Genomic DNA, 14806 nt, shown 5'->3' on the forward strand with positions numbered 1-14806 from the left:
TTACTATAACTGAACTGATATATCCGAGAACTGATCCTATGCTTTTTAGTTATTCAGTTAACATAAGTTAAAAAGTTTTCAAATATAACAGCTTTCTTCACGAATAATTACTTCGAGTTTCTTCCGCTTGGTTTTAAAAACCAAACTCGATTCAATTCATCGGTGTTAACATTCCTAGAACATGAGCTATTGCAGCTCATTTGAGAATATTTTGAGTATTGTTGGACAAAAATTCGTGAATAGTCGCCGATGATCCATCTCGAAGTACCTCACAAGAAAATAAAAATAAAACAAAAAATTAGACAAAGCAGATGAATATATATATTTTTTTAAATGTTTAGTCCCAAGCAAGCAATTTATTCTAATATTAAATAAATTAGTCCCCGACAACGATGCAAAAAACTTGACCGACGATTTCGGTTAAGAATAAATATAGCAAGAAGACTATATTAATTTATAGTAAATGGATGATGATTCCAAATATAGATCCACAGAGACTAACATTTAATTACTGGATTTTTTATCAGTTAACTTAAGCTAGACAAAATAAATAAAAAGGGTATATGAATTGTTAATCTAAATTATTAAATAAAATAATTCAAATTAAAACGACGAATTCAAATATCAAGGAGGAATTCGCCTTCAAAGAAATAACTAAGACACACAACGGTACCAAACTATATTATGTTGACACGTGTTAATATTCAATTAATTATTAAATTTTTGACAATCACGGTGAAATCTCAATTTATTTATTAAATAATTCATTGAGTTAATAAACATATTTAAATCTAGTAGTCAAATTATTCTTAATTGAATTAATTAAAGGTAAATTCATTAAATCTTTGTGAAATTTCAGTTTTCACCTAAAATCGCACTACTGAAATCGAATATTATTTCTAGTCAGTTTATCCATGTTTTGATTGACATCTTTGTTGTTATATCTAACCAATCCTCTTGCAATTCATGATTAATCAACAATACGTAAATAGATGATCAGGTTATTAACAAGAAATATTAAACCAATATCAATCAATAAATAAAATCAAGAAAATTATATTGAAAACTAAATATCAAACAAATTAATGTTTGCCCTATCATGGTCTTAGTATAAAGAAATTTATTCCATTAAATCAAAACAAAGCAAAACATAACGTTTGAATTAATAAAAATAAAAATCTAAGAATGAATAAGAAAATCTCAACGTGGTTGGCACAATTCTCTCTTTGATATTGTCTTCGTCTGCTCTCTCAGACCCTAGTCTTCTTCCTCCAAATTTTTAATAGAAGGTAGCTTAGTTGTCTTCCTCCAAGTTCTCATTTTCTTCACGTAAAATTTTGTTCTCTCATCTCTCTCTATTCACGTTCTCTTTTCTTCACATTATATTTTCTCCATCGTTCATCTTCTTTAATGAGCTATGATTTTAAAGGCCAAAAACTTTCCACTTGAACCCTAAGAAATTCGCCACAAAATTACTTTTAATAAACTGTAAATTCCATCATGAATGAATCTAGAATTTTCAAAATTTCTCCTTATTTTTCCTTGCTTCCATTGTATATTACAAGAAAGTAGAATAAGAATTTCTTTTTATTATTTTATATCTTATTTTTAATATTTTATTGTCCTTGAAATTCTTGTAAAATTATCTCCAAAATTAAGTTTTTTATCTTTTGTTCAAATGTACAAATATTATAAAATTAATTCAAATAAGCACAGGATAGGGGATAAAGACTCCATATAAACACAAACATTGACTGTGTTTGAAAATAAAAGTGACAACACATAACACATAAAATAGAAGTGAATGCAAGCTTAAGTATACACAACAACAAATGTTATCATCCCACAGTATACATACATTAACATTGCCACTATTTTTAAAACTCCTTCCAACCAAAGAACTACACCATCCATCCAAGCGGAAACAATAACTTTGACAAAATTTAAGACAAAAGGGAAATGTGTACTAATATCCTACTATCAAGTTTCCCAAAAGTAAATGAAAATCACAAGTACATACAGAGACACATGATACACACAAGCAAATTTATATTAAGTTTCCAGCTTCAACGAAACCACCCGCGATTGCATGTTGCGTTTTGCGGCCTTGGCGAATACTACCGAAAGACAAGACGGGGCCCACCAAGGCTGACGTACCTTTTGCTCCCCTTTCAAGCAAGCCACTAGTGAATGACAAGAGTAACAATCAGTAAAGGACGCCTAAATCAATCACAATAGTCCTATGAGTGGTGGCAAAGCCAAAAGCATGATAGAGTGAAATCGAACATGAACAAGGAAGAAAAATCCCATTGATCTTGCAGAAATTACAGAGATCGAATTGAATGTGTAACTGTCGCCATTCTTCCTATTTATAGTGTAAACAAAAATAAGTGAAAGTGAAAAAAGAAAAGAAAATTGCAACTTATCAAAACTGTGTTTTACTTTTAATATTTAATTCTTAAATCCAATTCGTTTCTTTTAATTTTTTTTTTCTCTCCAGAGATTTATGCCAGGATTCTCCTTGTATAAGTGTACGGGTTCAAAGAATGGACAGATGAGATTAGAAAAATTATTCTGTTCAGGTCTCTTTCTCAGTTTTTTTAAAATCTGCATTTTTTAGGAAAATTTAAGAGAAATGAAGCAAAGGGAGACCGCACCTGGCGGTCTTCCTCTAGCTCTGGATTGAGTTGTACATTCACACCCATGAAAATCTAAACTTCTAATATGGTAGAGTTTCGATCAATAATCAAGAAACAAATACGAGACTAGAGATAAATTATAATACTGGAAGCAAGAAGTGGAGGGAGACGAAGAAAACCTTTAATTTGCCTTAGCTCCTTGCACAATGTTATGAAATCTCCCCATTTCATATGGCACTTTCGTATGAAACGGAGTATCTGTTCGGTAGTGAACATCGACATCCCTTCCAAGTACTCTCCGTTGACCCCATGTTCTTTGAAAATTTGACGATAGCTACCAAGATTTATCGCTTCCAACCACAAGCCGACATCCTAAACCAAATGAGAGAGATCAAATACTTTCTTAAGGCTCTTTTGACTCCTGTTAGAAGATTAGTCTTATTTAACTCCTTTCCAGCAGGTAACTTGCAAAAAGCTTTGTGGGAAAAAACAACTAGAAACTAAGTGTTGAGGTTCCATTTCTTATGTATTCCAAGAGTTTCTTTAGGCTGCAACAGGATCAGGATATCTCTTAAAATATCTAATGTCATTTAAGTAGCAGAAATTGTGAGAAAATACAGATGCAGTAATTTTTTTATAAAAACATCTTTAACAAAATTTATCTCCAAGTTATAAACTAGACCACTTTCGAACATCAAATTACTAAACCATAATAACCCATTAAAATCATTGGCATTCTAGAGTATAAAATAACGAAAACTCAAGATTACTTAATCAGCTACCGTATAAGGTATTTGTGTTCATAATATTCTGTAAAGCACCATAGAGATACAACCAAAGGATAAATATTCCATTAAGCTGATGATCGGTTCAAAATTATAGCCAATCGCTTGAACGTGAATTTGTTCCACACATCCAACATAATTAATTGAAACTACAGTTGTTTGCTTAGACCAAGTAACATGAAAAAATAACATTATATATTCGGCTGTTCAGTGCCTCACTTGACTTAAATATTCATGTCCTGACAACAATGACAAGAATAAGCATCGAAAGATCACGTAAACTACTTCGTCATGCAACCTCTTCCCGTGAAACTTGATCCTTTAAAAGCCTTACCATTCTACAGAATTTGAAATTCCCATTCTTCGTTTAAAAGTGAAAAACAAACCCGTGGATTGTGTGGAACTTGATTCAGAAAGAATTTAAAACCTTGATTTCAATTGACATCATCTACAATACATTTAAAATTCTAAAACAAATCATCAATTTGATAGGCACCCTAAAAGTTCTCAATCAAAACTCACTCATGTGAAAACCATGAATTATCTTAACAAATAAATAAAAAGAAACAACTCAAGAATCACAAAGCGCTATAAAAGATTAATTTAATAACAAAATTTAGGTGATGGATTGAATAAATTCATGCTTCAAGACAGATTCACATCCAGCCAGAAGAAACAAAAGTCAATTGTATGGAGAAACAAATAAAATAAGAAATGCAGTCAAAGGACTAAACCCATTAACCTGGTCCAAAAAAAAAAATTTAAAGCTTTGAGAATTTCTTAATTCCCTTTCTTCCATACTCTCCCAAATCACGCAGTGCAACTGAATTAGCACAACGTACTAACCTTAAACACAAGTTACTACAAATTCTCTGCAAACAAGATCCATAAAAATAAATAGGAATAAACACAAAGAGAGAACAGAAAAGAAAATACATCAACAGTCCAGATAAAGAAATCGAGAGGCTCCGGTGGCTTGTGTCTCTGTTTGATCATCGCGCAAATATCAAATGCTGAGGTCCCTTTTCAAGAAAGAATCCAAATAAAAAACATCAATGGAAAGCGGCGTTCATTTCAGACATAAAAAATTATATAATAAATAAGAAACAAAATTTATTAATACTGATTCCTATTTTATCTTAAAGGTTCATGAAATTTTTTACCTCAACCTCGGATGATTTTTATTCCTCTGTATCAGTGACTCGATGAGTGGAAGGAAAGAGAGTGTGGGAGACTCCGAAAACAAGGGTGAAATTCCTTTTATAGAATTTCAAACAAACGATGTTTTAACGCTTTCAACCTCAAATGAACCCTAAAAGTTTTTTTAAAAAGAATTATTATGATACTGTGTATTAGGATTTGGAATGTTAATAATCTATTATAACAAAACTTGTTATTATAATTCTAACATATTTACTCAAATGTACAGTTACTTGTTCAAATTGAAAGTGAAAGGTTACTGAAACAAAATTCCAGCATACCATAGTTTCTGGCGAGCTGAAGTGATTCGATGATATCTCGTACCTCAGTGTTTCAAATGACAAGCCATCAAATTAGTTAGACAGTCAACTCAAAATGCTACAATTCATATTCACAAGTGAAGGTCTGGATCAAATTTTAAGAGGATTAAAATTGCAATTGAATGTACTGAATTTGAGTTCTCAAATTCCGTAGAACGAAATATCTAGTGCAGCTAAGTTTTTCGAACTTATGTCTCTTGTACGAGATCAAAATTGAGTGATTCTTATTTATATGGAAAGATAAGAAAAAGGACTACTGCTTTCATGTTCATCAATCTTCCCAAATATCACTGAATCAATAGTTATAAGCAAGAAACACGACTACTGAAATCAATAGTGTTCAAATAATGACTGTTGAAAAACAGTAGACCCCGAAATGCAGCATAGCTCAAACCAGTAGAGATGTTATTGAAAAACAGTCGTCGTTGTAACCAATAGCTGCTGCATCTAGTAGAGCCCAAAATAAGCAAAGTGGCCAGAAGCGGGAATATGAAAATTTCGAAGTTAGAAACTTTTTAAACTATCAAATTCTTGTATTTAACGTTTATATAATTCTTAGAGGCCATAATTACAAAAACTTGAAGATCAAATACAAGCTTTGTAAAGAGATTCAAAGCACTGACATCATACATGAAGAATTAGTTAGAATGAGAGCAAACCCAAGTATGGTGATATATTTGAGTCATACAGACATGGTAAATGATTAAATCCTCACCCAAAATCACTCATACATATACATGAGAGTTGAACTTCAAAGTTTAGATGAGTGAGTCTTCATAAAAATATATTAAAAATTGTATTTGTGGTCTTAGCATAAGAGACTTTAAACATTTATGTTGATTGTGATAATGCGGCTTACATACGAGTGTGCTAGGAGTTTCAATTAGGTAAGATGTTTGTCCTAAGTTGAAGTGGGTTTGTACAAGAGTTGTGTAAATCAATGCCTTCTAGTGATACTTTCTTAGGTGGAAGAAGGGGTTACATAGAAGTTGTTATTCACTGAACATCCATAAACAAATTTGTGCATCTTTATTTTATTGCATTTACTTATTTCTACTCTTTTTAATATTCATTATGGAAGCATTTATTGTTCTTCAAATATCAAAATATTGCATACCAATTGTTTGCTAAAATGTTTCAACCAAAAATTTTATACATTCAAATTATATATCTTTTAAATATTTTTCAAAATGTTTAATTGGTTTTTCAAGAAATTATTTTGAGTGTTTTCCGCTTGGTTTGAAAACTAAACTCGATTTAATTTCTTGGTATTCAATATTTCAAGAATCGACCTATTCTAGCTCAACGTTGGTTGTCCACAATCGATCATACCAACTGATACCAGTGCTGGTTGTTCTTAAAACAAGATTTGAAACTAATTTTTATAATAAAAATTTGAAATTTTTTATATTATAAATTTGAAATTTTTGATATTTTTCTTACATACATACGCATAGTTGAATTTTTGAGTAGCTTGCAGCGACCGTGGGAAAAAATGACATAACTTTTTGCTTGAGTTCTAAATGACAATCTACTTTTTTCATTGCAAACTAGACTCATAGTGGATCGCAGTGATATAAAATTTGCAATATGATTATACACGAGATAAAACAGCTTATTGATTAAAATCAAACCATATGTGATGTCACATAAAATAAGTTATGGAGAAATTTGGTTAATCCATCCATCTACTTTTATCAATTTTAAACTTTAAAATTATAGGAGAAGATTTGTTTTAAATATTGTTGGGGAGATAAACTTTGTGTTCAAATTATTTTTAAAAAAACTATCATAGAAAAAAGAGAAAAATATGTTAGATGCTTTAATTGTTTATCAAAGTTTTGTGACCAACAAAGATGGATATTGTTGGGATTTGGAATGCTAACAATCTTGATTTATATAATAACAAAACTTGTTATGTGTTTCTAACATATTTACTCAAGTGTGTAATTGTTTGTTCAATTTGGAAGTGAGAGGTTGTTGAAACAAAATTTCAGCACACCTTAGTTTCTAGCGAGCTGAAGTTTTTCGATAATATCTCATAGTTCTGTGATTCAAATGACCAGCTACAAAAATGGATAAAAAGGAAAATCAAAATGCTAAAAGTCATATTTTGAAGTCGAGGTCTGAATCAGAGTCTAAGAGGACCAAATTTGCATTGAATTTACTTGCTGGCGCAGCTCAGTGTTTCGAGCATATCTCTCTTGACCAAGATCTAAATTGAGTTATTCATGATTCTATGGAAAGATTAGAAAAGATTTACAAGTCTCATGTTCATCACATTGCCCAAATATCAACCAATCAAGAGTTATAAGCAAAACACATGACTACTGAAATCAATATTGTTGAAATCATGAGTGCAGAAAAAGAGAATACCCTGAAATGCATCAGAGCCCAAACCAGTAGAGATTCTACTGAAAACCAGTAGCTGTTTAGCTACTACAATCAGTAGACAGCCAGTAGGTGCTGCATCCAGTAGAGCCCAAAATCAGCAGAAGATGAGGAAAGTGGCCAGAAGCGTGAATATGATTGTTTCAATGTCTGAAACAGTACATAAACTTTACTAAATGTCATATTCTTGTATCTAACGTTTATATCATTTTGTGGATGCCATAAATACAACAGCTTGAAGATCAAATACAAGATTTGGAAGTGGATTCAAAGCAAGGGCTAAATAAAAAAATTAGCTAGAATGGGAGCAAACTCAAGTGTGATGATATATTTAAGATATACATACATGGTAAATGATTAAATCCTCACACATATACATTAGAGTTGAACTTCAATATTTAGGTGAGTGAGACTTCACACAAAGACATTAAAAATTATGTTCGTAGTGTTGGCATAAGAGATTTTAAACATTATGAGAATTGTGAGGTTGCAGCAGACAATCGAGTCTGATATAAGTTTTAAATAGGCAAGAGATCAGTCCTAAGTTGAAGTAGGTTTGTACAAGAGTTGTGTAAATCAATATCTTCTAGTTATACCTTCCTAAGTGGAAGAAAAAATGACATAAAAGTTGTTATTCTCCGAACATCTATAAACAAATGTGTGCATTTTTATTTTATTACATTTTCTTATTGCTACTGTTTTTAATATTCATTGTTCGAGCATTTTTTTTGTTCTTCAAACACAAAAATATTGCATAAAAAATGTTGATAAAATACTTAAACTAAATTTTTTTCACATTCACTTGCATATCTTTTAAATGTTTTTCAAAATATTTAATCGGTTTTTATGGTAGATTATTTTCAGTGTCTTCTGCTTGGTTTGAAAATCAAACCCGATTTAATTTTCGATGTTCAATATATCAAGAACCGAGCTATCCTAGCTCAATGCTTGTCCCCCAATCGATTCTATTATAGTCGTTTTCAAAAAACATTTATATAATAAAATTTATTGTAAACTAAATATTAATATGACCAAGTACAAAAACTCTCAGGAGATCATTTTATCTTTTACCCGTCAATTATGCGAGACGATCTCATCGACGACTCAACCCATGACAAAGTATTATTTTTTTAGTAAACAATAGTTGAATTGGCACATCCATACAAATATTTGATATTAAAACCTAAAGTTCCTCAAGCCTGAAGAAACAGCCAGGGTATTATTAGTGAGCTTCTTAGAGGGGAAAAAACCAAACCATTGATAGCATTTCAGAATAATTAGATCCAAAATTTTCTTCAATGCTTACGACGGGGCAGGAAAATTATAGCTTCACTTGGAAATTTTATAAATATAATGTCAAAAATATTTTTTTTCCATTTCAAATATAGATCAGAATGATCCGTCTCACGAATATAGATCATTGAGGTCGACTATCTCACAGGAGATATTGTAAGGTCTAAAATGCAATAACGTAATCCAACTGCATGCAAATTTAGAGAAAATAAAAATGACTAATTAAATGATTTTAATGTCATAAATTAATTATGGTGTGCATGATTACATGTTTAAAATAGGGATTTTCTGTTTGAATGCTTAAAACTGTGTTTCATAGGTTATTCGAGACGCGATCGAGGAACGGTGACTTGGGACCATACGAGGGAAAATATTTTTATTAAATATTTATTTTTAATTTTTTAATACATGGTATATTTTAATGGATATTTTTGAAAATTAGGTATTATAAGATATTTTTACATGCCGAGTCTTATTTTTAACCGGTATCCGATTTTCGACGAAAATATGAACTTTTCGAGAACTTGACTAATATTTGCACAGACTTTCCTCAGAAAAGTATTTTAAATAATAACTAATGGGCCTAATGGACTTACTATACTATGATATTGGGCCTAAACCTTGCCATACTATTTTATATAAAAAATTAGGCCCTAAAACCCTAACCTAAATTCATAAAACTCACGGCCCCAATCCCTCTAAACACTTGCACTCTTTCATCAACACCCACCACACAAAAATCTTGAGGGAAAATCACTGTGGAGTTGAAGGGAATTTAGCAAGGTTCTCCATACGTTGACGTTCTTCGCATCTCAACTCGTTTTCTTGCGTATTAAACGCAAAGTCAAGCCTTAATCTCCTTTTTCTCATCTATCATATCATATTATATGTTTGATGCAAGTTTTCATTAAAAATTATGAACCCTTGTATTATTTTCGTTTTTGTGCCATGCTATGCTCAGAACCCGTGATTTCATGATGTAAAACTTTTGTTAAGGATGCATAAAGGGGCTTCCATGGTAGGAGAACTTAAAGGAATGTTTTTCCAAATGATTTAGGGTCCTTAGCTGCAAGGGTGAGGCTGGACGTGGTGCAGCAAGGAGGACCGATCAGCTAGGGAGCTTGTAGGGCTAGGGCGTGCAATTTTTCATGGGATAAAGGAAGGGAGCTAGTGCGGTATGCTTTCCAGGACAGGGTAGGGGTTCGTGAGGGTCCTAGCCTCGAGTCATGGTGGTTCAATAAAGGCTGGGGAGGCTATGAGATGAAGCGCGCACAGCTAGGACACCACCTAGCCGCGGCCGTGAGATACATGAGAAAACCATGCACGTCCTCGTGCATGGCTCGTGAGGGTTGGACTAGGAAGGTCTTAAGGGCTTGGTCTCGGTCCTAGGAGGGTCGGTCAGGCACTGGTCCACTCGCTTAGGGGCTAGGGCGAAGGGATGGATAGGTTAGGAAGCTAGGGTTTTTGAAAAAGTGGGGACAAAATTCAGTAGCTGGTTTAGGCTGGTCCAATGGCTTAATGGGCCTGATTTGGGTCATATATGGTTTATTAGGTGTCAATAAGCTTTGGTTCAAATTTGCTAAGCTTTGGTTAAGTTTCGAGTCAACACGAGTCAAAATCGGGATGTGCCTCTAAGTTTAAAAACGAATGGAGAAATTAGTCTAGGAGCTTAGAGGATAAATTGGAAGTTAGGGTTAGGGGCAAAACGATCATTTTACACCTGAAAAATGTTAGACGTCCTGGAAGTGACCTGAATGTTGTAATAAATGTTATAATGATTATTTCAAATGTTTATGAAATTTTATGATGAAACATTAATGCTAAATGATATGTTGCATGCTTGGTTTATAAGAAAAATGATTTATATGTGCATGAATTTTTATAAGTGATGGAAATATGAAAAGTTGAAGGAGGTGAATTGATTTTCAGTATGCTATACCCCTCCTATAGTTCAAGAGCTTTAGGCCGGATACTAGCTTGTGACTAATACAACGATATGTAAGGTCAATGCTCAGTTGATGGGTGAGAGGATCGCTGATGTCCCCGTCGTCCCGGTACCGTGGTAATACATAGATGAATCCATCGACTTTCAGCTAATAAGAAAGTCACAATTAAGGATTTGAATTCAATAAAAATGGAAAAATATACGTATTTGAAGAAAGGAAACATGATATGATATGATGAAAGAAAACTTTTTAAGTTTATGCTCACGAAAAGCTATTTTCTTAAAAGTATTTTCACTGTTGCATGTTGATGTATATGTATTACTTGCTATCATGATTAAGGATTGTTGAGTCATTAGACACACTAGGTGTGATCGATACAGGTGAGCATGATATTGATGGAGGTCATGATGGTTGAACTTGCTGGACTGAAGGTGCACATAACCCGATGACCATCGCTAGTTTCCGCAAATAAAACTATGTTTATGATTACTTAAAGATTTTTATGCCTTATATGCTTTTGAGAGGTTTTGAGAGGATTAAAGAGTTTATGATTTATTTTGGTAAATAGTAAGTTTAGGTTTGGTTGACGTTTTACGATTTCATGTTTTGAATGCTTACTTTTGGTATTTTCAAATAATAGGTTGGTTGGTATTTTAATTGCAAAAATATTTATTTATATATGCATAGTAATTTCGGCCGATTGCTAGGCAAAAAAAATTTCTAGTACATTTTAAAGTAAAACGAGTGGTAGAGGTTTCAGTTGGTATCAGAGCAACGTTCCTGCAAAAGATTGTGCCACCGCCAGTTCCGAAGAGCTCAGTCGTCAAGCCTCAAGTCTGTAAGTTTAATTGCTTTAAATAATATTTATGATGGTACCTGCATGTTTATATGATTTATACGTTTATGTTACATGTTTAAAAGCTTTATGAGGTTAAATGTTATTCATGCTTAAATTTGTCGAAAAGGATATAGTATATGATGTATGATTAGAAACTTAAATTTAAACGCATGTTGGTTACATTAGAAATTGGAAAACGTTCAGATATAGTGCCTTCTAGACGCGCACCTAGTACAAATATTCAAGTCGAGAATATTGATGATTGTCAAGGGAATGCACCCCCACCTCCTTATAGGGATGCTGTTACATGTGCTCTAAAGGGCATGTCATGTTTCTTTGAGTAATAGTTTCAGCAGGCTCCGAGGCCGCAGCTCGACGTTTATGATCAGTTCCGGAGGCTAGGTCCGAAGGAATTTTCTAGCACCGTCGACCCATTTGCTGCTGAGGGTTGGATTTGATCACTTGAGGTGCACTTTCGTTATCTAAATATGGGAGACGCTGACCGAGTTAGGAGTTCTACTTATATGCTTCGAGGTGATGCTTCTCTTTGGTGGGAAAGAGCTAAACATGGTGTCAATCTTGCTACACTCACGTGGGAGCAATTCAAGAACATTTTCTATGAGAATTATTTTATTGTCAACAGTCCGAGGACGCCTGAATAGTGAGTTCATGAGTCTCCGACAAGGGCACGACTGTGGATGAGTTTGTGAGTAAGTTTGATATGGGTTGTCACATCGTACCCCTTATTGCTAGGGATGCTACTGAGAAATTAAGGCACTTCATAGATGGCCTTTGACCTACCATATCCCGGGATGTGATGATGATGCAATCGGCGGAATATGCAGCTGCCACCACTTGTGCATTCCAAGCTGAGCAAGCCCTGAAAAATATTGACTATGAGATGCAGCACTAGAGGCAGCAACACCAGCAAAACTCACAACCCAATAAGAGGCGATTCACGAGACCTCCTTGAGCTCAAGGGCAACAAAAGCCCCAAGGATAAGGGAAGAAGTCGGGACAGCAAAAGCCACCACAGTCTGGAGCGCCAAAATCTTAGGAGAGGCCACTATGCAAAGGATGCAATCGCTTACACTATGGCAAGTGCATGTGGGGAACATATAGGTGCTTCATATGCAAGGAGGAAGGACATAAAGCTGCTGATTGCCCGAAGAAGAAAGGATTGACTGTGGGTAGAGCTTATGTGATGCACGCTGAGGAAGCTAAGGAAGAGCCATACACGACTCTAATCACCGGTAACCTAGTTGTTTAACATTTTTATATTATTTTTATTGCATGAAATGTTAAAATGGTTAGTGGATTTGATTGGGATAATGAAGAACTTAGAGGAAAATAGATGAATACTTTACCTTAGTTGGATTTAAGGGATGACATTGAAATTATAGAAATTGGGCATAAAATATAAGCCTTAATAATGTAAATGAATGGATTGACCAAAATAAGAATTTAAAGCTTGGAAATGGAAAAATCAAAAATTTTGGGGTATATATGGTATATTTAGAAAATTATAGGGTCCAAATTGCAAAAAAAGTGTAGGGGCTAACGTGTAAAATAAAAAATTTAAGGGGCTAAATTGCAGTTGGCCGAGATTTTAACGAGCAATCAGAATTTTTGAAGAGTCCAAGACTGAAATTAAGATAACCAAAAATCCTAGATTGAAATATGGAATTTTTGAAAAATTAGGGACTAAATTCAAATCCTAGGTAAATAGGGGTTGTTTTCGAAATTTCTGGATTCCTAAGTGTTAAAACAATGATTTTCGAAAGTTTAGGGCCCAAATTGATGGAATTCAAAATTTATGGGGTTAGGATGCTGATTTCCAAATTATAGGGACTAAATTGTAGAATTCGAAAACTTTTAGGCATGAAAATGTTAATTTTGAAAATTTAAGGAGTTAAAATGCAATTTTTTCGAGAAAAATTAGAGTCCAAGCATGTGATTTTTGAATTTTTTTGGAAAATAATGATAGAAATTCTTTAAATTACAACACAAATAGATTTGATGATGTATTCGTCGCAGGAAGGATATTCATTCTAGATGTAGCAACCTACGCATTGCTAGATTCAGGAGCTACACACTCATTCATATCCGAGACATTCGTCAAGCGACTAAAAATTACCCGATGATATGTGATGGATCGAGTTTTGACACCTGCAAGCGTGTTTCAAACACAATATTCTCAATGAGCTGCAATAGCTCGTGTTATAAGAATGTAAACACCGATGAATTAGATCGAGTTTTGTTTTAAAACAAGCAGAAAGTACTCGAAATAATCCTTCGTTAAGAAAGCTAACTAGTTTGAAAGCCTTTTGACTTGTGTAAAAACCGAATAACTGAAATAAGGGGGATTGGTTCTTGCATATATCAGTTCAGTTGTGGTGAGAACTGAACTGATAACATCTTCGAACTGATAAAATCAGTTTGAAAACAATAGTTAAACAGTTAAGTGCGCAATATATGTTTATGGATGTTCGGAGACTTCAACTGCTCCTACGTCATCCCTTCTACCACCTCGGGTAGGATCCACTAGAAGACTTTGATTTATACAATGCCTTGTACAAACCCACTCAACTTAGAACTTACACTACTGCCTAACTTTCCGACAGCCATTCTGAAACGTTTTGGCTTTAAGCTCTAAAGCAACGTCCACTATTGTCCTTTGATTGGACAAAACTTTTCCTCAATGCGCACAGCTGGATTCCATTTGAATAAGCTTGTCGTGTTCTCCAAACTGATTGATTCCTAACTGATGTTATGAACTGGTCAATTGAGCGTATCTTGAACTGGTTTGGTGAAATCAGTTGGCTCGTCAGCTGAACTGATTTCACTGCTTCAGTTGAACTGGTCAGCCGGGCTTTTTATCGGTTGAGCTCTTCATCAGCTGGCTGGGCTTCTGAAAGTCTTCTGCTGAACCACCTATCAGCTGGACACTCAGTTGAACTGGTCTTTGATATCAGTTGAACTGATTCAGTTTGGGCAATCAGTTGGCGCTTTCAGCTTTGCATCTCGATAGCTTCAGTTTTGGCTCGATGACTGATCAGTTCGAATCCTGATCAGTTTCAGATTCTGTGCACTTAGGTAAATTCATTAGAAACAAAATAACAAGTTTTTTTAACATCAAAATCAAGATTGCGAACATGAAATGTTCGAATAATCTCCCTCTTTTTGATGATGACAAAACTTGAGCAATTAACGTGAACTATAAATTTTAAAATTTAATATTGATTTTCCCCCTTTGTGAGAATAAAAACGTCTAAAAACATTTAAGAGAATCAAAAAAATTAGTTCGAGGGATAACATATTTAAAAATAGTTTTTAAAGAAAAGCTCCCCCTCAAGAACTGAGTTAAAAACTCCCCCTTAAAAATATAATCATT

The 14806-nt window shown here is 33.6% G+C and overlaps 1 protein-coding gene across 1 annotated transcript; it reads right to left on the reverse strand.

Annotated features, from left to right (window-relative positions):
• Positions 1-1797: 1797 nt before the first annotated feature.
• LOC142518997 (uncharacterized) lies at positions 1798-4743 on the reverse strand. The gene is made up of 4 exons (XM_075621873.1): positions 4588-4743; positions 4361-4446; positions 2819-3011; positions 1798-2183 (listed from the first exon to the last, which is right to left on the reverse strand). Exons 2-4 carry the CDS (start codon positions 4418-4420, stop codon positions 2053-2055), a joined length of 384 nt encoding a protein of 127 aa, XP_075477988.1. The 5' UTR covers positions 4421-4446; positions 4588-4743; the 3' UTR covers positions 1798-2052.
• Positions 4744-14806: the final 10063 nt, after the last annotated feature.

Source organism: Primulina tabacum, chromosome 11 (assembly GCF_025594145.1).
Source record: "Primulina tabacum isolate GXHZ01 chromosome 11, ASM2559414v2, whole genome shotgun sequence".
In the NCBI taxonomy this organism is placed as follows: domain Eukaryota; kingdom Viridiplantae; phylum Streptophyta; class Magnoliopsida; order Lamiales; family Gesneriaceae; genus Primulina; species Primulina tabacum.